The sequence below is a fragment of the Lagopus muta genome, chromosome 22 (genome assembly GCF_023343835.1).
Source record: "Lagopus muta isolate bLagMut1 chromosome 22, bLagMut1 primary, whole genome shotgun sequence".
NCBI classification, from domain to species: Eukaryota; Metazoa; Chordata; class Aves; order Galliformes; family Phasianidae; genus Lagopus; species Lagopus muta.
In genome coordinates this window covers 3528079-3550930 of record NC_064454.1, presented here as the reverse complement: position 1 = coordinate 3550930, position 22852 = coordinate 3528079, and the positions used below count along the sequence as shown (strand labels likewise).

General features: G+C 53.3%; 1 protein-coding gene across 1 annotated transcript; it reads left to right on the top strand.

Moving 5' to 3' along the window:
* The first annotated feature begins 2157 nt into the window (after window positions 1-2157).
* TECTA (tectorin alpha) lies at window positions 2158-22714 on the top strand. The gene is made up of 23 exons (XM_048968457.1): window positions 2158-2221; window positions 3270-3403; window positions 4358-4645; window positions 6080-6217; window positions 6684-6849; window positions 8620-9032; window positions 9376-9946; window positions 10520-11112; window positions 12135-12708; window positions 13959-14569; window positions 14696-15257; window positions 16146-16345; window positions 17497-17880; window positions 19005-19291; window positions 19368-19648; window positions 19731-19841; window positions 19934-20136; window positions 20447-20610; window positions 20723-20971; window positions 21250-21412; window positions 21699-21786; window positions 22011-22127; window positions 22606-22714. The coding sequence occupies exons 1-23, from the start codon at window positions 2158-2160 to the stop codon at window positions 22698-22700; spliced, it is 6456 nt and encodes a 2151-aa protein (XP_048824414.1). The 3' UTR covers window positions 22701-22714.
* Window positions 22715-22852: the final 138 nt, after the last annotated feature.

The following is a 22852-nucleotide window of genomic DNA, read 5'->3' as shown; positions in this document are numbered from 1 at the left end:
TTAAACTGCAGGAGGAGGAGAGGGAAACATGTTTTTGCCAGTTTTCTCTGTCTTACAAACAGGATGAGAAGAGTCAATTGATTTTTTTCCTCTGCTGCTAACTCTAGAAATGGGAGGGAAGGGAAGAGTCGGGGTGCATGAAGCTGCAGGATGGGAGTCTTCCATCAGAGTCTTAAAAGCCCTCTGCCCTCCTGAAGGCAGTGGGAGGGGATCCAGCACCAACCTCCCTGTGTGCCCCATCAGCTGTGCAGCCCTCATGAATCCTGGCTGTGTGGGGATACTGGTGCTAAGGCCCCCATCAACCCCAGTAAAACCTGACTCTGTCCCTGCACAGCGAGTGGGAATGGAAGCACCAGGGCATGGTCTTCAACAGACATGGAGAAGTGTGTATTGCTGGGTAAGGCTTTCCTCTCCCACCTGTAACAGCAGAGGTAAATCGAGATGCAGAAAGTAGAACAAGTCTTGGATGGAAAAGTAACGCATTGAAGCCTTGGGGCGCTGCCTTTGAAAGGTGCTTTAAGCCTCGCACTGTTAATGCTAATCCTGTAACACTATATAGATGGCTTTTTTTCTGCACTTACACAAAGGAGGAAGGGGCTCGATTCTTTGAGGCTTGTATTTTTTTTTTCCCTTCAGCAAAAAGCAATGCTGAGCAGAGCTGCTGTGGGCAGCTGACATCACAGCCGAACCCAGCGAGGGGCGAGTGCTGGGAAGGAAGGGGCTTCTCCCCATCTCTGGGCCCGAATCCGATCTCAGATTAGTGTGCTGTTATCAACAGAGGCACCGGGATTGCAACCCTACACTCCTCCAGCCCCGAACCAGCATTGGAGGAATCGCACTTTCAGTTGGGAGAGCACCAGGACTGGGACATAGCTGCACTCCTCAGCAAGAGTTGGCCAAGGGCACCGGCATGAGCTCTGCATTGACATAGGAGTGCTGTCCTACAGAGCTGGGCTACAAGTTCAGACCTCGTTGCTCCTGACATCTACAAAGCAGGTTGGTAATAATGTTTTTCTTATACCTAAAGAAATGCAGTGTGTTAAGTAACCTGTCCTGGATTTTCTGCTCCCAAGCAGTGCTGCTCTTGTGCTTGGGCTGCTGTACTGTTGTCTTCCCCATTGCTGCTAATAAACCCACAGCTGCTCTGATTTACAATAGCTATAAAATCCTGTTGTCCTGCTTTCAGCTTTCCAAGATAGGAAATGAAGTAATACTCTGCTCCGGTGGAACAAATTTTTCTCAACGTGGGGTAAGGGGGATTTTGGCCAACACAGTTGACCACTGGAACGTGGGACACATCTGTGCCATTGCTCCTGGCAATGGGGGATGAACAGGAGTGGTGTGGGACAGGTGGTGACACATCCCCTGCTTGCTGTAGAGCTGTGCTGTGCACAGCACATGTATGTGGGGATAATTAATAACTGGAGCTCTTGGTACGATATAGAAATAAACCTATAGGGAGAGCATACAGAGACCTGCCGTGGCCATTGGGTGCATGCAGTTGAAGTGCGTGGGGATGTACAAAGAAGAGACATTCTGGAGGCTGCTGTAGAAGCTCAGGGTGTACTCAAGGTAGAGGTGCAGTGTGAAGCTGTTTGCATGCTGCTACAGCATGGTGCCTTCCTGCAAGCCCTGCTATGTACAGAGAGCCAGAGAGACAGGCGAAGAAATCAAAGCAGGTGTTTTAGTGATATTTTCTATTGGATTAATAATGACTAACAAATTGCATTAGGCACGGGAGGAATTAGAGCTGGCAGAGGAGTTTGCTTTCCTGTTCCTAGCCTTGTATTTGCTTGTCTCTGTCATTGATTCTTGTTCAGCATGAAGTTGCCCAGCTGTGTAAGTGTTGGCGTCTCCAGTGCAAAGAGCTGAGTGATTGTGGAGCGGATCAGGCAGGAATTGCCTCTGAACAACAGGGTGAAATGGGGCAACACATTGCAGTGCTGCAGCTCCTCCACACAGTGACAGCTCGCTCTGCCAACACCTACAGGGCCGTTAGCCATTAGCGGTGGGAAGGGCTCAGTAGGGCACTTAACAGAGTAGGCAGTTGGGATCTACTTGATGCCTGAGGGACCCTCTGCAGTGCTGGGATGGATCACTTGGGATGTGCTTTCCTTCAGAAGTGATGCATGTTTGGATTTCTCTCTGCCCTGCAGGATGAACCCGCGATCGTTGCTCAGCACCTGGGCAGCCCTGCTGGTGGTAACCGTGCGGCACCAAGGTCAGTGCAGCTCCCCTGTGCCCCAAAACTGCCCTAAAAAACATCCTGTTTCCCTTGGTCAGAGTGTAACAGCAAACAGTGTTTCCCTGGGTCTGGAGGGGTGGGAGCACAGGCGCCAATTGTGCAGTGGTGACAGAGTGCACTGAGGCAATGAACCTCCTGCCTGCACAAATGGCTCTCGCCTCACTGGGAGCAGTGAAGCAAGATTAGTGCAGGTTAAATGAGGAGCTGCCGTGCTGCTGGGAATGTGAAGTTGGCAAAGCTGATAGTTACAGCAATCCCAGCAGCTCTGCTTTGCTCCAAGCACATCACCTAAGTGATCATGCATAGTGCATGCATCTGAGTGCACACGCGGAGGTGGCTGTGCTTTTGCCGTGGTACAGAATGGGACCATGAAGAATTCCCAATGACCAACAAGTGCCAAGAAGATGATAAACTGGATGAGCAGCAGTCTGGTGTGAGGCTGAATGCAGGATCCCAAGGAACTCAGAGATTTTTTAGGGTGCCAGCAGGGTGAGGCCAGGTTTCCCCTTGTCTCCGTCAGGTCAGACTGGGTTGGAGGGGTTCACTGGTGTCACTGTCAGGCAGCCTCAAGCAGGGAACATCCTTGGGGTTGTGTAATTGAGTATCCCTGGTGCCTCTGAGCAGTGCACCTTGGGGCTGCTGGGTGGTACATCCTTAGGGGCTGCTGAGCACAGCATCCTCAGCTCAGGCAGCACAGAGCCCCATTTCTGTAACCAAGACCTGTGAGCAGGCTGTCTGCAACCAGGGGCCTCTGAGAGGTGCAGGTTAGGACCTGGGAAATAAAAGCATGTTCCAAACTGAGGTAAACAGAGCTGGGATTGTTTGGAAGCATTGTGGCTCCCTTTAGCTCTGCTCGAATGTCACAAGGGCTGTGTGCTGCTTTTCTACATCAAAGAGAGGAGGAGGGGAAAGAAAGCCCATCTAAATCTCTGTTTGCTCAATGAAGGCTTTTGCTGGGTGCCCCACTGTGCCCTCCCCAAAACTAGGACGGGTCCCTGTAAGCACTGAACCCCTCTCTTTGCAGTTCACGCCATGGCAAGTCTGTACCCATTTTGGCCAAACGACACAAAAACACCCAAAGTGGATGATGGGAGCTCTCCTGAGATCAAGCTCTCTGTTCCGTTCATCTTCTTTGGAGCCCCATACAGGACAGTTTATGTAAGTGGAGAACAGACTTTCCTTTTATTCTTTTCTTTGCCATTTGGCTGCACGTTAAACGCGCTCTCGCTGTCGTCAAGAGTGGGAAGATTTATTAGCACCCACCTGACAAGTTCTTAGATTTCATGAACTGATAGGTTTTATGATTAAGAAAGTCAAAGGTATAGTTAATGGGCTAATGTTCATGGGGAAGGAATATAAAAGGCAATAAATTTTTTTTGTAGGTGATTAAATGGTACAGCGAAGCTCAGGGCTTGACACAAGGAACATTATTCCTGTTCCATGACAAGAAACGAGAACATGCAGAGACCCATAGGAAAAAATAAAGGGTGGTTTGGAGCCGTGTGGAGGTGCCTAAGTCAAGGGTGGGATGCTGCCGTGCTCAAATGGCAGAGCAGTGACAACTGGCACTGGGAGGGCTCCTGGAGTGGGCTGTCAGGGGTGAGCACTTCTCTGTGTGTCCCTAAATACATCATGGGGTCATGGAATGGTTTGGGTTGGAAGGGACCCTAAAGACTGCCTAACTTCAAGCCCTGCTAAAGCGCCATAAGTCTCACTAAATAAGGTTGCCCAAAGCCCCATCCATCCTGGCTGCTGGTTGGGGCACACACTGCACATGCTGTGGCATAATAATCCATTGCCCTGCAGCTACCCAGCCGTACAGCCAGCTCTCAAAGGCTGGGTGCACACAGGGACCAGAGGCAGATCCCAGCTGAGCTGGGTGCCAGCCTGCATGGCATTCTGATGTGTCCTCCACTGGTCTGTAGGAGCCTGGTTGTGCAGACTTCCCAGGGTTTTGTTCTGCCTGGGGTTTTATGAGTCCATTTGGCCAGGAGCTCTCATGAGCAGCCATCGTTACAAACCATCCCCTGCCACAAAACTCTCACTCCATGTTTTGTGACGAGCCAGCAGCTTGCTTAGGGCTCTCTCCAGTGACCCCATCTCCTCGGGCAGGTGAACAACAACGGCGTCATCTCCTTCAACTCGTTGGTCAGCCAGTTCACACCTGAAGCTTTCCCACTGGCTGATGGCCGGGCCTTCGTTGCGCCCTTCTGGGCCGACGTGCACAATGGCATCCGTGGGGAGATCTACTACCGCGAGAGCACCGACCCCGAGCTGCTGGGCAGAGCCTCCAAGGACATCCGCAAGTACTTCAAGGACATGGCATCCTTCTCTGCCAGCTGGGTCTTCATTGTCACCTGGGAGGAGGTGACGTTCTATGGGGGAAGCAGCACGACGCCGGTAAGAGCAACAGCTGTGGTATGCATGGTGCTGGCTGTGAGGATGGCCATGAATGTAGGGATGGCCATGGGCTTGACCCTGGGGATGGCCATGGCCATGGGGATGGCAGTGCAGTCTTTTTCCCAGCTTGAATGCCATTTAAATTGCTGTAAGCTGTGACAGCTGCCACTGTGAGGTCTGCGCCATCCTACAGGAGACTGGGGTGCAGGCAGTGTGTGAGGACTCCCTGCCGTCGTTTGGGGAAATGGACTTTTTGTATTTGTTTGCACGCTGCAAGTGCCAGAAGTTGGCTGCTTCTGTCTCAAGAAGTTGGCTTCGATAAGCCGTTCAGCTCTTTTCCATTTGTTAGAGAGGCTCGAGATGTAATGCATATTTTTGTGCCAGTCCTGGCAGCTCTTGCAGGAAAAAAACACACATACACACACATATATTTGCAGAAAGCCAGCACTATAGAGGTTCGTGTATTGCCTGAAGAATTACATTTGCAACACAATGCAATTTATTTTGGTACAGAGCAGCATTCCTGCTCTGTAGTGGCCAAGGCTCTGGGTTGGCATGCAGAACAGCGCAATGCAACTTAAGCAGGAAATTCATCGCAATGCAGAAAAGCTGCAGAAAGCAATTTGGGGAATGTGGCCTCGGGGGCACGGTTGTTACTCCAGTCTCTTGGTGGCCACGGAGCAAAAGCATGCAGCTTCTGATGGCTTATTTGGATGGCATGGGTGCCCAATGCGTTTTTGGCCACAAGTGCCAAACTGGGAAGTTTGTGTGGTTGAGATAAAACAGTTGTCTTTGAAGGGATCCCGTGGGAAACTGCTGCATGGAGAAAGCATGCAGAGTACAGGCACCTTCTGTCTGTAGAAGTGTAGATGTGAGGAGCAGGGATTTATGCTGCCTTCCCAGCCAGCAAAGTGTGTCCTTCTTGCACGGGGCCTGATTTTGTCTGAGTGTTTGGGGCTGGAAATGCAGAGTCATTTCAAGTGAAAGGAAGGACAGATTGAGCAGGTAGTGATGGGAAGTGGCAGCCAAGCCAAACACATAACGTACATGGCTGCCTCGGCTGCAACGCACCGTTAATCGCATTGTGGAATATGAATGCTGAAGGGAGCTGGGTAAGATAACATGTCGAGAAATAGAGCTAAGAGAGGGTAATGGGAGAGAACGGGTCATAGCAGCCGGCTGCTGGTCTCGCACAAGCTTATTCTCTTGCTGCCATCTATCGGCACAGAATTGGATGGGAAGCAGCGCTGTGATTTCCCCAGACTGAAGCACGGGAGGGGATGGAATGGTTGGGATCACTGTGTGTTGGGTCTCATTTGGCTCCTACTGCACAGCACCATGGCGCTCCTGCTGTCCCCCAGGGCGCGGGTGGCACAAAGGTGGGCAGCGGGAGAAAAGCAGCCTCACGCTGTGCATCTGTTGGTGCTTTCCCAGGTGAACACATTTCAAGCTGTTCTCATCACCGACGGGGTGTCATCCTTTGCCATATTTAATTACCAAGAGATCAGCTGGACCACGGGGACGGCCAGCGGAGGGGACCCCCTGACTGGGCTCGGCGGGGTGATGGCCCAGGTGAGGCTTTTGCTCCCTCTCCAGCTCTCGGATGGCTGCCCACAGCTTTCCTAATGTACCTGTGCTTCTTTGTGTCTCCTGTCCCTTCAGCATCCCTGGCACTGTAGATGGGCATGGCAGAATTTGGTGCTAGCAGCCATGCCACAGCTACCCCATCTGCCAAAAATGTGCTGCTGAGATGTGTCTTAAAGGCTACAGGCATTGAACTGTCCCTTCTGGGCTTTAGCCATGCCCAGGAGCACATATTTGCATTTATATGTGCATAAATATGTAAGCAGAGATCTGTTCTGCTTGTAGTGCCTGTGGAGTTTTCACTTGCATCCAAACTACCTGAAAACAGATTCCTGAAAAGCCCCATTTACACAGCATGCCTGGAAATCATTGCAGGGTGCAGGGAGGTACAGAACTGCAGAGCTGCTTTCCTGCAGCAGGATGCCTGACAGAATCTGCTCTCTATCCATGTTAGGCTGGCTTCAACGGCGGAAATATCAGCAACTTCTTCAGCATCCCAGGCTCCAGAACCCCAGACATAGTCAATATAGAGCAAACAACCAACGTGAACATCCCAGGGCGCTGGGCTTTCAAAATAGATGGCAGAGAAATAGATCCAGCCAATGGCTGCAGCCTGAGAGGTAAGGGAGGAATGGTGATGCCTTACATGTTGTGGGATGTAGAAGAGCAAAAGGTCCTGCAGCCTGAATGCCCTGGGCTGCACAAGTGTGGTTTTGCCAAGGCAGACAAGGTCTGAGTGGGCAGCTCAGAGAAAACAGGGGGGCTGATAGAGCACTGGGAGCACTGTGCCATTTCCAACCACCAGCAAACAAAGCTGGCATCGGTGCTGGCTTTGTTGCATCCCTGCAGATTTATCAGCAATGCATTGTTAAAAGCTTTCATTTCTGCTGTCCAGGCCTATGATGTTAAAGGCTGGTCAGTTTGCAGCAGTCAAATACCACTCAGGCCATCATCTTGACTAATTTCTGCAGTGCTGATAGGGACAATGGGAAGCACCTGGGGACAGTCTTGTCCTCTTGCCCCTGGGATGGGAAAAGCTGTCAGAATGATCCCATGTTTGCGGATCTTGTGGGTCTTTTCCAACCTTGGTGATTCTATGATTCCGTGATTCATGTCCTCTCTTTCTGTGGGAAGAATCATAGGTTTCTGAGCAGGATAAATTCCATGACCCTGCACCAATTACAGTGTCTGCATGTGCGTCAGTTCTGCTGTGGAGATATAGAGGGATGAAATGCACAGAGAAACAGGACAAGGACTGTGGTGTGGAGAGATAAAGGCATTCCTATTAGGCAAATAAAATTTATCAGGAACATGTACTGTGCTCTGGGAGTCTGCACAACAAGCAGGTTGTCACCTACTGCTAAATGCTGTCACACAGTGCTGGGATATTTGGCTTCTTCACAGGCAACATTTAGAATCGTACCAAAGGAGACCTGCACACCCCAAAGGCTCTTTCAGCCCAAGAGAAGCTTAGATTCCCACCACCTTAACGGCTTCCAGCTGCCACCAGAAGAAGAAAGGCCGGGTTTCACAATGGGGCCAAAGCCAGCCTCTGCTTCCAGCCTCTAGGGCAGTGTGCACATCCCACCAGAAGGTCTGTGTGTCCCAGCATCTGCTTGCTTGCTCTCACAAGAGGCGATGAACCATGAGATGCTGGAGATGATGAGGCTCGCCATGCATAACAGAGCTCATTTGGCAAAACTCCATGCACCAGGACAGCTGATGCAGGAGCTGCTGAGCCTAAGAAGAGCTGTTGTTTGTTGCAAGAAGTTGGGAAATGGGTTTTTGTCTTTTGGTTTTTTTTGGAGGCATGGAAGAGCACAAAAAGTTTAGGAGAGGTAAAGCAGGCAGCTCACACATCCGCCTGAAAGAGAGGTGTGAAAGTCAACCATATGGAGGAGAGGGAATCTCTCAAGATGTCTGCCACCCTTTGCCTGTCTTCTGCTGCTCACGTCTCTCACTAGGGAAACCTGCCTCCCTTACAGAGCCTCTGTGTGACAGCGGGCTGAGCATCCCCTCCTTGGTTCCCATCATCACCTATGCACGGATAGGAAGTTACTCATCAGCAGATCTTTGATTCCCTAGGTATCGTGAGCTCTTTTGGATTGGAAATGAATTGTCTCTTAACCTCTGATGACAGAGGCACTCCTTGATGGGCAAAGCCACTTGAAGGGAGTTATTATAGGAAAAAGGGCAAAGCTAACAAGCACGGTGGCGCACAAGCACGGTGCTGGTGTTGAAGTGCTCTCCCCAGAGCAGCTGCAGAGCCCCCAGCTCTCTCTGCAGGTCACAGAAGCAAACCCAAGACTTGTGTGACTGAGTGACACTGTGCCTCTAGCTGTGGGTGGAGTTCCAATGTAAGTGTTTCATTTCTTTTCCATGCTTTTTAGGACAGTTTCTCCATCAAGGCGAGATCTTCTGGGAGAACTCAAACTGCAGCACCAAGTGCCGCTGCCTGGATTTCAACAATGAGATCTTCTGCCAGGAGATGGCTTGCGGCCCATTCGAAGCATGCGAGCCGAAGATCAAGTTCTTCCAGTGCGTGCCTGTGGAGAGCAGCACCTGCGTGGTGTTCGGAGATCCGCACTACCACACCTTCGATGGCTTCCTCTTTCACTTCCAGGGTTCCTGCTCCTACCTCCTCGCCAGGCAGTGCTGGCCAGGCTCCCAGCTGCCCTACTTCAACGTGGAGGCCAAGAATGAGAACCGAGGCGGCTCCTCCGTCTCCTGGCTGAGGGACATTTTTGTGGAGGTCTACTCGCATAAGATTGTCCTCCCGAAGGGCAGCTTTGGGAAAGCCAAGGTAAGAGCTACACTGAACAGCTGGAACTTGCCAGGTCTGGTCCTGATGGCGAGATCCTGATAGTAGTCTTGTGTATTCCTTGGGAAGGGTGGAAGGCATGACAGCAAAGCCATGGGTCAACCGAGGCCTGAGGTCTGGCCAGCCTTCTCCTGGAATCATAGAATCGTTGGGGTTGGAAAGACAACTGAGACCATCTTAGTCCAACCATCAGCGCATCCTGTGACCACTTTAGATCATGTCACCCATCTATAAACATAAGGCCCTGCAGTGGGGTCCTATACCCCTCACGTGAAGCTTCAGCTTTTTTCCACGGTGGCTCAGTCCTCTGCTCATGTTCCCACAGGTGGATGACTTGGTGGTGTCCTTACCCATCTCCCTGGAGTTGGGCGCAATCAAAGTCTACCAAAGCGGCTTGTCCACAGCCCTGGAGACTGATTTTGGCCTACTGGTGACTTACGATGGCCAACACTATGCCTCCGTCTCCGTTCCTGGCACGTACATCAATGGCACGTGCGGTCTGTGCGGGAATTACAACAAAGACCCCGAGGACGATGCGCTGCGCTCGGATGGCAGGTTGGCCTCCTCCGTGCCAGAACTGGGCGAGAGCTGGCGAGTGCCTCACCCCGAGAGGAAGTGCTCACCTGGCTGCGTGGAGAACTGCAGCGTCTGCGACGCCTCCACCGAATCCCTCTATTTCTCCTCTGAATATTGCGGCTTCCTCAACAAGAGCGGCGGGCCGCTGTGGGAGTGCAGCTCTGTCGTGGACCCCACTGCCTTCGTACACAGCTGTGTCTATGATCTGTGCAGCGCCCGGGAGAACGGCACCGGGCTGTGCCAAGCCATCCAGGCGTATGCCGCGGTGTGCCAAGGCCTGGGCATCCCGGTGGGAGAATGGCGTGCCCAGACGGGATGCGGTAAGTGTGGGTGTGCTGGTGCTGGGGGCAAGCTGTGGAGTCTGCCTGAGGTCCTGGTGGGGGAGAGAGCCGGGATGGGGGACCATATAAATGGGAGAAACAAAAGAGATGAGGGAAATGAAAGAAGTGATGTTGCCTGAGGCAGAGGGGTTCTGGCGAAAGCCACTTGGTCCTTCTTGTCTGCAGTGTGAGAGTTTCATGATAGCCAATGGGTGGCAAGAGTCAGGCAAGAGGGGGGAACTCAGGGATGCTGTGTGAGCAGTGGGCTGCTGTGCTAACAGCCTGCACCCGAGCTGGGGCTGGCTAGCAGTATGCTGGTCAGTGCACCCCCCTTGCTTTGGGTAGCAAATAGTTGCAGGAGGCTCAGTGGTGCAGGGGATGCTTCAGAGGAGTTTTTGCTTGCATTAAGAATGGCCAACAAGGCGTGGGTGAGAAATGGAAGATCCAAGTCTACCGTAAAGTGGGAATGCTGGGTCATTTTACATTGGTGTGGCTTATTAGGTTGAGGTCCCTAGCTCAGAACCACACGATAACACGGTCATCCTATTGTTTGTGTCCCTTCGGCACCTGCAGAGGCAGCCGTGCAGTGCCCAGAGCACAGCCACTACTCAGTGTGTGCCAGTGGCTGCCCTGCCACCTGCTCAGACCTGACAGCCCCACTGCGCTGCACTGCACCCTGCACCGAGGGCTGTGAGTGCGACGATGGCCACGTGCTGAGCGCCGACCGCTGCGTCCCTGTGCAGAAGTGTGGCTGTGACGTGGACGGACGGTACTACGCCATCGGAGAGGTGTTCTGGGCAACAGCAAACTGCACAGCAGAGTGCCAGTGCGAGGACGGCGGGGAGGCCAAGTGCTTCAACACCAGCTGCCCCGAAGGAGAGGTCTGCACCATTGAGGATGGCTACCGGGGTTGCTACCCGAAGCGGGAGGGCCTGTGTTCAGTGGGACAGAACCAGGTGCTGCGGACGTTTGACGGTGTCACCTTCCCCTACCCGCTGGAGCACTCTTACACGCTGCTCAAAACCTGCCTGGAGAAGCCTGACTTCATCGAGGTGGACATCAGCCAGAAGAAGCCGGGATACGCTCCCAATGGGCTGCGTGTCGTGCGGATCCAGGTGGTCGGCCAGGAGGTGAAGGTCGGAGGAGCCAGCCTGTCGGAGGTCAAGGTAAGGCCGTCACCAAGGTGGGAGGCATAGGCTTGTGCCATGCCACGGTGTCCCCGTGGAGAAGAGCTTATGGGTGTACGGCTCCGGGCTGTTCCTTGAGATCAGAGCCATCACAAGAGTCAAAGTCTACTCATCTCTCACATCCAAGGCAAGAGGTAAAAGGACTGGGATTGCATCCACCCATGGTCCCCATCCCATAGACTTCACAGCAGCTGCCAGCACTGGTGAGAAGACCAGAGGTGCTCACCAAGATCCTGTTCTCACAACCCAGCTCATGCAAACCCTCCACACCAAAGAGCTAGGGGAAAGCAGAAGATATCTTGAAAACACTTGTATTTTGATTGAAATACAAGTGGCTATAGTCAGCAAAATAGCTGTGGGAAAGAAGGAGTACCCCAACATTGAAGGTCTCCACGCTTTCTGAATCCTAGCCATACCCATTTTTACTCTGTTTTGCAGCTGAGGTTTTGCTCTTTGTCCTGTCAAGCCAAGACAGCCACAGTGGAGCAGGCAGAATGCTGTGCTGTCACAAACCATTAACTGGAACCCCTGCTAAAATTCCCAGATATTTCCTGTTTGCCAAGCATTTATTAGCAGTGAGCAGTGGTGCAGAATGCAGGAAGGATGCAGTCAGGTGAGGCAGCCCTAAGTTCCTGGCTTCACTGGGAGCAGATGGAGCAGTTGCCATCAAGGTAGAGGAGAAGGCAATACCATAGTGTCTGTATGATAGGATTTAATGTAGGGTTGCATCTGTCCATGGCCATCCTGCCCTGTAGCACTGCTATTCCTATTTGCTTGCCAAGCCAAATCAGGAGGCGTTCTGAATGCTGCTGTTTTCTCCTCTAGCTTACTCTTGCTTGAATTTGCTCTTCGAATGAAATGCAAGGAAGTTACTGCATCCTGCCATGTGAAGGAGATTCCCAGCCTTCAAGGGTGGAGGCCAGGGTTTAGCCTTCCTGTCGTGGTGCAGACGGAACCACCTTGCAGAGTCACGTTGCCCTTACTAATGCCTTCCCTTGCAGGTGAATGGCTATGATGTGGACCTGCCATATTTCCACCCTTCTGGCCACCTGGAGATCTACCGCACTGACAACGGCACCGTGACGGAGTCAGAGGGGCTCCTGAGCATTGGCTACTACGATTCAGGCCTCCTGGAGATCCACCTCTCCACTGCCTACTTCAACTGCACCGGGGGTCTGTGTGGCTTCTTCAATGGCAATGCCAGTGACGAGTTTTGCACGCCCAAGGGCAAGTGCACAGACAACCTGGAGCTCTTCCTGGAGAGCTGGACGACGTTCGATGAGATCTGCAACGGGGAGTGCGGGGACCTCCTCAAGGCGTGCAATAACGACTCGGAGCTGCTCAAGACTTACCGGAGCCGCTCCAACTGCGGCATCATCAATGACCCCACCAACAGCTCCTTCCTGGAGTGCCACAGCGTGGTCAATGTCTCAGCCTATTACAGAACGTGCCTCTTCCGCCTGTGCCAGAGCGGAGGCAACCAGTCGGAGCTGTGCGATGCAGTGGCACGCTATGCCAGTGCCTGCAAGAACGCCGAGGTGGACGTCGGCCAGTGGAGGAGCCACAGCTTTTGCCGTGAGTCTACAAAAGCTTTTGAGTATCTGGGGCGCTAAGGAGGAGATGTAGCCCCCTCTGCTTTGGGATGGGTCTATTTCTTGGAGCTGATGGGTGTTCAGAGGTCGGTCCCCATTTTTTATGGGACCTTGCCCTGTGCCTTGTCGCTGGTGCGTACCTCGTAATGATGTTCCTTTGAAACAAAACTGAAAAGCATTTAAAAGAGGCACCCCAACCTTATTGGTTGCTGGGAGCAAAACAGCACCACAGAATGTACAGCATTTATAGAAGTCTGAAATCACAGGAGTGGGTGGGCAGACTTGCATAAACTGGAGCTGTTTTCTTGCTCTCTTGGCTACCACAGAGGTTGGTGTCACCAAAAGAGCTACATCCAAGAGAGGCATCCTCAGCAATAGAGACTGAGGCATACAAAGCATCTCCTCAGTAGCACACCAAAGGGAGAGAGGCTGCATTCTGCTCGCATACCAAAAGTCTCTCAGCTGCTTCACTTGCAAGGCAGGATTTGCAAAGCTTGTGCCATACCACGGTCAGGAGCTCGCTCATATCAGGAAGGGCAAGCCAGCAGCTGACCAGTGCATAGTGAGACCACAGCATGACCCAAAGACGAGGATACTCCATCTCACCTATCACTGGTAGTTTCTAAGTGACACCTTTTCCCACAGAGACAGATTTCCCCATTAAGCAGTTTTGTGATGGTGTTTCAGGAGACACAAGGAGGTTTACGATGCGGTGCAGGAGCGTTCCAGGGCTGCAGATGGTGGCTGACAGTACAGTAAGCCATCACCAGAGGATAATTTGAATATAGCATGTTTTAACTGTGGCTGTAAACTTACCGTTGATGGGAAAACGTTCATAATTCAGCAGCGAATGTGAAAAATCTCCAGCATGGCTATACAGAGTAGGCAGCCCATGTCTCTGCTGTGCAAGGTGTGGAGAGGCATCCCTTTGGGAGTGGGGCGTCCATTTTTAAGTGGGGTGTCCATCTGGAAGTGGGAAGCAGGACGTCCTTTTTGGGTTGGCAGGAGGTGGCATCACTCGGCATGTGAGGGGGGAGGTGGCAGAGAGGAGTAGGAGTAACCGAGGGAGTGGGAATACCCAGTGGCAGGCAGGCTGCTGGAACTAGTTCTCCATTTATATCGAGTGGGTCGGTATTCACCTCATGTCCACCTTCTGTCTGTACCCCACCTCGGTGCTCCTTGCACCATGGCTGCGGGAGCTGCTAACTCACACACTTCATTTAATGCCCCCAGCCTTGGCGTGCCCAGAGAACAGCCATTTTGAGGAGTGCATGAGCTGCGTGGAGACCTGTGAGACTCTAGCCACGGGCCCTGTCTGCATGGACACCTGCACAGAGGGCTGCCAGTGCGACGAGGGCTTTGCCCTGCGTGGTTCCCGCTGCGTGCCCCGCGGTGAGTGCGGCTGCAACTTTGAGGGCCGCCAGCTGGCCACCAACCAGACCTTTTGGATGGACATCTCCTGCCACTTCCTCTGCTACTGCAATGGCTCAGACAACAGTGTGTACTGCGAGAACATCTCCTGCAAGGACGATGAGTACTGCCTAGAAGAGAACGGCCTCTACTACTGCCACGTCCGCACTGATGCCTCTTGCATCGTCTCTGGCTATGGGCACTACCTGACATTTGATGGCTTCTCATTCGACTTCCAGAGCAGCTGTGCCTTGGTGCTGTGCACCACCATCTCACGGCCGCGTGCAGAGCGGTCAGACACCTTCCCCACGTTCACTGTCACTGCCAAGAATGAGGATCGTGACACCTCCCTGGCCCTGTGGGTGAAGCAAGTGGAGGTGGAGGTCTTCAACTACAACATTGTCATCCACCGTGCCTACAAGTACACAGTGATGGTGAGTGGGGCCGTGAGGGTCGGGCGGTGCTGAGGGGTGATCCCTTCCCACCCCAGCTGTGGCTCCTGGAGCAACAGGTGGTTTCCCTAAGCGCAAAATCTTGCTGTCTCATTTCCTTCCCCACAGATCAACAATGAAAGGCTCTACCTACCTCTGAAGCTGGGCCAGGGCAAAGTGAACATCTTCGCCTTTGGTTTCCACATTGTGGTGGAGACCGACTTTGGGCTGAAGGTGGTGTACGACTGGAAGACCTTCCTCTCCGTCACCATCCCGCGCAGCTTCCAGAACCTGACCTACGGCCTCTGCGGCCGCTACAACGGCAACCCTGACGATGACCTGGTGGCTGCGGGTGGCATGCCTGCCTTTGGCATCACTGACTTTGTGCAGAGCTGGGCCAAGCGGGACACCTTCTGTCGGGTGGGCTGTGGCGACCGCTGCCCAGCCTGTGGCAAAGTGGAAGGCTTCTGGAAACCCCAGCAGCTCTGCAGCCTCATTCCCAGCCAAAGCGGTGTCTTTGCCAAGTGCCACAGCAAAATCAACCCCAGCTATTTTTACAAGAACTGCCTCTTTGACACGTGTGTTGACGGAGGAGCCATGCAGACAGCCTGTGGCTGGCTGCAAAACTATGCCAGCACGTGCCAGACGCAGGGCATCGCCATCATCGGCTGGAGGAACTTCACCTCATGCTGTAAGTGCTGCCCTGCCAGCGGGCTCTTATTTAGCCCTCTGGCCAGCTCTGAGTCCTCAGTTTGATCACTAATATAGAGAGGTGGTCAATTGGAAGCCCCTGGACAATGGAAGTGTCAACATCATGGCAGTGGCACCATGTCAGAGTTGACCAGGGGGCACGCCAGGGCCACAGTGGTACAGGCACATGCAGCTGAATTTGTTCCCCAGGAGTTTTAGTTGTGAGCTTTGCAGCCAGCACTGTTTCCTCTAATGAGGTTGCTTGCTATTGTCAATGAGATTACACTGCAGCGTTCAATTAGGCTCCTGAGGGTGGGAGTCATGAGTCTCCCTGGCAGCCGCTCTATCTGGCAAATCAGCTGGGAAGTAATTGCTATCAGTAACAAGACCAAAAATTAAATTTATGTCGTTCTTCCTCCTAACAAACCATCTCACAGCTCTGGAGGAATTGTTACAGCAGCACAGGGGCAGCATGGCTGCATGCCTATATCCCATGTCCCTGCCCAACATGGTTCCTGGTGCGCTGGTGGCACCTTTGGCTGTGCAGTGGCCAAGGCGAGCTGTCAGTGGCACATACACTGAAACGTGTCCCCATGCTATCTGGGAGTCCATAGGACCACCAGGAGCACCCCTGTCACCCAGCATGTGGGTCAGCAGGACTGACCAGTAGCAGGGCAGCAGACAGCAGCAAGGGTTTGTGCACTGTATGCATCAAGACACAGTCTTTGTGTGCCAGCAGTAGGACTCAATAATCCCAGTGTGACCCTCCCAGCACACAATAATCTGTGATGATTCCCCGTGAGATTATGGCTGGAAGGAGCAGGTAGGAGAAGTCCTTAATCTGCAGGGAATGAATACACCTCCCTGGTGTTCTCCCCTCTCATTGCAGCTGTCAGCTGTCCCCCCAACAGCCACTATGAGAGCTGTGTGTCCCTGTGCCAGCCCCGCTGTGCTGCCATCCGCCTGAAGAGCGACTGCGGCCACTACTGCGTGGAGGGCTGCCAGTGTGACCCTGGCTACGTGCTGAATGGCAAGAGCTGCATCCTGCCCCAGAACTGCGGCTGCTACTCTGATGGCAAATACTATGAGGTATGCTGGGAGCATTCTTCCCTCAGTGCCTTTACTGTAACCCTTTGTGATGATCCTTGATTGGGATGTGCGATCCAGGGATGTGTTGTAGGGTGTCACACTGTGCCTGGTCACCATGGTATGTGGTGAAGGGTCTAAGGATCAAAGCAGGGCTTGCATGGGAAACACTGACCTCCCCACACAGGGCTCTGTGTGACTCAAGATGAGCAAAAAACAAGGGCAGGATATGACAGGGTGCCAGCAGGCCCAGGGGGACAGAGGAGAGCAAAGTCATTTCTGGCACATCATACATCCTTCATCGTGTGGTTGTTGGGTGAGGATGGTTTGGGAGAGGGTGCTGGGATGCTGGGACAGGGGATTGGCGAGCAGGGATGTTCAGCACTTGCAGCCATGTTGTTGTGCATGCGGTGAGCATAGTGCTGCTTATGAAATCTACTTATCTGTGGCCATGTGATGTTCGTTGGGATTCTGATCTATCAGCGTGATGCATTTATCACCACCACACCACAGTACAACAGTTGTAATGCATCATGGGATCCCAAAGAACAGAGGCAGCGCAGAGGCAGGATTACTGTTATGGTGCAGGATACTGTTATAGTGCTGTTTTGAGGAAGGAGTGGCTTGAAGACAGCTAGGTGCCATTGCCATCCTCCACATTTCCTTTGTCAGATGTTCATGTTCCTGTTGTCTGTTGGGTTGGAAGCAGGTAGGCATGATGTCTGCACCGGTCTCAGGAAGAAAATACATTCTTGGTATTATTTTGATGAAGGGCTTTACACAACCAGTGGGTTGCATGATGCACATTTACAGCAAGATTCCCTTCTGGTCCTCAGTGCATTGAGATTAGTGCAGCCCTTCCCTGTAGCTGCAGTCACTTGCTTCGTTTTGTGCTGAGATGCTTGGGCACATCCACTTTGCTCACCCACTTTGGACTCGTGCTCACTGTAGGGCTCACTCTAGAGGCTTATCCGTTGCTTGCCAGTTTGGTTCTGTTCCGGAGAGTTGCTCGGTGTGTACTGAGCTCTCTGCTCAGTCATCATCACCCGATTTCCCTTTTTACATGGAGAAAGTGAGTAAATCCATGCAGAATGTCCACAGCGGGCCTCGCAGAGGTTCCCACCCCCTTGACCCACCGCCCCTTGCTCTTGCAGCCCAAGCAGCTCTTCTGGAACGGGGACTGCACACGGCGGTGCCGCTGCTTCCGGCGCAACCTGATCCAGTGCGACCCACGGCACTGCAAGTCGGACGAGGAGTGCGCCTCGCGCAACGGCGTGCGCGGCTGCTTCAGCACACGCAGCTCCTTCTGCCTGGCGGCGGGCGGCGGCGTCTTCCGCACCTTCGACGGCGCCTTCCTCCGCTTCCCCGCTAACTGCGCCTTCGTGCTGTCCACCATCTGCCAGAAGCTGCCCGACTTCTCCTTCCAGCTCATCATCAATTTCGACAAGTGGTCCTCGCCCAACCTCACCGTCATCTCCCCCGTGTACTTCTACATCAACGAGGAGCAGATCCTCATCAGTGACAGGAGTACGGTCAAGGTGAGGTCTTGCTGAGGTCGGGGGCCAACTCCTCCTGTGACACTGCTGGTCATAGCGGTAGAAGCAGCTTCATGTGAGACAAGCAGCCGCTCTCTGTTGTGCTGGGCTGGGACATTGGCCAGGTTGAGAGGAATGTTGGGAGGCAAGGTGGTCTGATGGAGCGGGGTGAGCCAGCGCCCATCACTGTGCCCATCATCTCGTGCAACCCCTGGGTGAGAGGGGGACGCAGATCCAAGAGAATAATCATTCCAGCATAATATAATCCTGCAGAAACCATCATGTAGTCTGCCATAGTAATTAAGAAAATTTGGAGAACACTGGCACCTAAATAGAAGGGGACTGCTGTTAGCATCAATAACTAATGGACTCTGTCTTTTTACATGGCTGGAACGCTAGTTACGGTAGTACATCATCATCAGAAGTTGTAGGGAAGGCTTAGTTCTTATGTAGAAATGTTCAATGGTTTTAAACTGAAAGAGTGTCGATTTAGACTAGATATTGGAAAGAAATTATTTACTGTAAGGGTGTGAAACACTGGAACAGATTGCCCAGTGAGGCTGTGAATGCCCCCTCAAAGTCAGACTGGATGGGGTTGTGAGCAGCCTGGTTTAGAGGGAGGTATCCCTGCCTATAGTAGGGGATTAGAACTGGATGATCTTAAAGGTCCCTTCCAACACAAACCATTCTGTGATTCTATGATCTACTGGATCTTGCTGTGCATTCATCACCTCTGTATCTATTTAAAGTTATCCTTGCTTGATTTTATCACAGAATCTGGGGGTGGAAACAGAGGAGGATGTGGAATATGCATAGGGGCATTCTGATTTTGGGGTGGAGAGACATCACATGTGGCCTGTCTTAGCAGGAGAGGACTTGTGAGCTAGAGCCTATGCATGTTTGTATGGGCTGGTTTGCACTGTGGCCTTATGCTGGCACGTAAGGAAGGCAAGGACTTCAGAGTGATTTGCTGCAGATTAAGAAAGGCAGCTGTTAAAGCAGAGTTCTCGTGTTTGCATGCTTGGGGTGCTGGAAAACATCGGTGGAGACTGCAGGGAGGCGTTGCTCCTGCCCAGTGGTGGGGAGGATGAAGGGATGTCATCCTTGCGTCCCCCCCGCTGTGCCAGGTGAATGGCAGCCTCGTGAGCATCCCCTTCGTCACGGGACTCTCCACCAAGATCTACAGCCAGGAGGGCTTCCTGGTGATCGACTCCGGCCCCGACATCCAGATCCGTTACAACGGCTTCAACGTCATCAAGATCACCATCGGAGACCGGCTGCAGAACAAGGTGTGCGGGCTGTGCGGCAACTTCAACGGTGACCCAGCGGACGACTACGCGACGCTGAGGGGCAAGCCGGTGGTCAGCAGCGTGGTGCTGGCACAGAGCTGGAAAACCAACGGCATGCAGAAGAGGTGAGGTGGATGTGGTGAGGGGCACAGGGCTGGGTAGTTGGGGACCCCCCCCCCACGACGTGTCCGGTGCCCGCAGCTGCAACGAGCTGCAGTACTCCCAGTACGCCGCGTCCTGCGACAACGTCCAGATCCAGAAGCTGCAGAGTGACAACTACTGCCTGAAGCTGACAGACATGAAGGGCTTCTTCCAGCCCTGCTACGGCCTGCTGGATCCTCTGCCCTTCTACGAGTCCTGCTTCTTGGATGGCTGCTACAACCGCAAGCAGGTGCAGCTGTGCGGCTCACTGGCTGCCTATGGTGAAGCGTGCCGTACTTTCGGCATCCTGGGCACCGAGTGGATTGAGAAGGAGAATTGCTGTAAGCAAGATGGGCTCCTGTGGATGCTTAGAGCGCACTGGGCCCGGAGCACAAGGGTAAAGGTGCGTCTCGCGCTGTTTAGCAGGAGTGGTGGAGGACCCCTGTGCTGGCGCCGACTGCCCCAACCGGACCTGCGAGCTGGATGATGGTGGGGAGCTGTGTGGCTGCATTGAGCCCCCACCCTACGGCAACAGTGAGCCCAGGGCTGGGAGGGATGTCTGGGATGGGGATTTGGACCCGGGTGTCTTTTCAGTTGGTTCCATGAGCCTTCTCCTTTTCTCCTAGCCACCCATGACATCATTGATGCAGAGGTGACGTGCAAAGCTGCACAAATGGAGGTGTCCATCTCCAAGTGCAAGCTGTTCCAGCTGGGCTTCGAGCGCGAGGGCGTACGGGTCAATGACCGCCACTGTCCTGGCATCGAGGGCGAGGACTTCATCTCCTTCCAGATCAACAACACCAAGGGCAATTGCGGCAACCTGGTGCAGGTGGGACAGGGTGATGGGCTAATGGGCCCAGGGGTGGATGCTGCAGGCACTGGGTATTGTCTCACCTGGGAGCAATGGGGCAGGAAGTGCAGCAAGGGCACAGTGTGTTATAGGGTGGTTTGTCAAGGGTGAAAGGATCCAAGAGGTGGCCAGCACGTGGGACGCATCTTGCCTTGAGCCTTGGTCATATTGGGGTAGGAGAAATGGTATTTTCAGAGCTACACCACATGTTTTGGGTCTGAGGCATCTGCCACAAGTGGGAGATCAGAGACGGTCACTTTAGAGGGATGCCACGTTCTGCCTTCTGCAGTCCAACAGCACTCACATCGTATACAAGAACACGGTGTGGATTGAAAGTGCGAACAACACAGGCAACATCATCACCCGGGACCGGACCATCAATGTGGAGTTTTCCTGTGCCTATGAGCTGGACATCAAGATCTCTCTGGACTCAGTCGTGCGGCCAATGCTCAGGTCAGAGCAGGGCAAGCAGTGCACGTGTGTGCATGGACAGCAAGGTTACAATATGCAAACAACAGCCAGTGCGAGGTCCAAGACTCATTTTTTTTTTCCTTCTTTTTATTAGTGTGATCAACCTGACAGTGCCAACACAGGAAGGAAGCTTCACAACCAAGATGGCCCTGTACAAGAACTCCTCCTACAAGCACCCGTACCGGCAGGGGGAAGTGGTGCTGACCACGCGGGACGTGCTCTACGTGGGGGTCTTTGTGGTGGGGGCTGACTCCAACCACCTGATCCTGATGCTGAACAAGTGCTATGCAACACCCTCACGGGACAGCAATGACAAACTGCGCTACTTCATCATTGAGGGAGGGTGAGTGACCGCAGGCGCCTTGGTTTGGTTATCTATGGAAAGCATAGCTCCATAGGAGCTACTACAAAGACACCTAGGTCTATCCTAGCCAAAACTGGCATGTGTCATAGGGGTGCAGAAACATGGGTCCTATGATGCTCATATAGGTACAGTGACAGCTAGGAGAATAGCTGAAAGATTTGCCCAAGGGGGTCTCATAGGGACAGAAGCAAGAAGTATTGCTTAAAGGAGGGTCCCGGTCACAGAAGCACCATGGCCAGCTTTTCTCCTGCTCGCAGGTGCCAAAACTTGAAGGACAACACCATTGGCATAGAGGAGAACGGGGTGTCCCTGACCTGTCGCTTCCATGTCACTGTCTTCAAGTTCATCGGGGACTATGATGAAGTGCACCTGCACTGTGCTGTTTCACTGTGTGACTCGGAGAAGTACTCCTGCAAAATAGTAAGGGAGGCTAAGGCTGAGGGTTGCTGGGGTTGGGAGTTTTCTGAGGCGGAGGTGGAACATGTTGTGCATGGCTTGTATTCAAGAGGCAGCCAGAGAGGCAGCCTTGAGGAAGAGATAAGGAGGATTGAACCTCCCTCTGGCTGCAGGGAGGAGAGCTCTGCTGTGGGAAGATCCTGGCTGTGTCGGGGGGGGAAGGGGGTCTCCTGGGGGTCCGGGTTGGAGGTGTGTAGAGAGGGCTTGGTCGGTGGCCAAGAGTAATAAATGTGCTGACATCTCCATGCAGAACTGCCCCCAGCACCGGCGGTCAGCCAGCGCCTTCACTCACGAGGCCCATGAGCAGATCCTGTCAGTGGGGCCCATTCGGAGGAAACGTAAGTGTGTGTCGTCCTGAGGACAGGCATGAAGGGTCTTCCACCTTATGTGATGATGCCCTTGGTGCAAGGAAAGATGGCCAGGACATGGGAGCGAGCACCTGGAAGGTGATGGGAGAGTTCCAGTAGGACTTCCCATCACTGGAGGGAGTGGGCGTCCTGGGTGGGCAACTGAGGGCTGCTCAGGATCCAGCAGCATCTCTCACTATCTGTCATGCACAAAGGATCAGACTGGTGTGAGGACAACGGTGGCTGTGAGCAGATCTGCACGAGTCAAGCGGATGGACCCCTGTGCAGCTGTGTGACAGGGACACTGCAAGGGGATGGCAAGAGCTGCAGGGGTAAGCACCAGGGCTTGGCCCTGCCATTGTGTGGGGTGGGCAGGGACATCTGTGCAACAGAGGGGCTGCTGGCATCCAGAGATGGAGGGAAGGCAGCCTTTTTTGGATCAGGACAGAGATGAGGCTTGGATAAAGCGCACCTTGGGTTAGCTGGAGTGGGATGGAGGCATTTGGCTGTGCGGACATGGAGTGCTGCAAATCTGGTGCTGCTTTACCATGAAGGGCTCGTCAGGCAGTCAGTCTACAGGGAGCACGTGGGGCTTTGCTTGGGTGGTGTGGGTTTGGCAGCACGCATCAATATCTGCAGAGGAGCAGGGCTATATGGAGGAGCAAGGCAGACTGGGCAGTGGCTTGTTGATGGGCTTCCCAGCTGAGAGATGATCAGCTCAGGGGGGTCTGTGGAAGGGGGTGCCTGCAGGTCCCACCTAACTTGCAAGTGTCTGTTGCATCAATACATGTAACCTTTTTTATTTTGCAGCCTCCAGCTCTTCAGCAGACAGCCGAGCCCAAGCAAGTCTTCTGGTGGTGGCACAGCTGTGGCTGTGGGCGGCTCTGCAGGACCCAACCTCATAGGGGTGGCTCTGCTGCCCAGCCATGTACTGTTCTCGTGTCAGCCTGAGTCTCTGTAGGGTAGCAGCCAGCACCCCCAGCGACAAACCCACTGCCGAGCCGGCCCCACAGGTATAGGAGGGATTGGAATCGACCTGGAGTGAGGAGGGATGATC

Bases quoted from the DNA above. Each gene is read 5' to 3' on its own strand.
- TECTA (XM_048968457.1), top strand. From the start codon at position 2,158: ATGAACCCGCGATCGTTGCTCAGCACCTGGGCAGCCCTGCTGGTGGTA. The intron at 14,570-14,695 runs GTGAGTGGGGCC...CCTTCCCCACAG, and splicing joins CCTACAAGTACACAGTGATG to ATCAACAATGAAAGGCTCTA. The intron at 22,128-22,605 runs GTAAGCACCAGG...TTTATTTTGCAG, and splicing joins GGATGGCAAGAGCTGCAGGG to CCTCCAGCTCTTCAGCAGAC.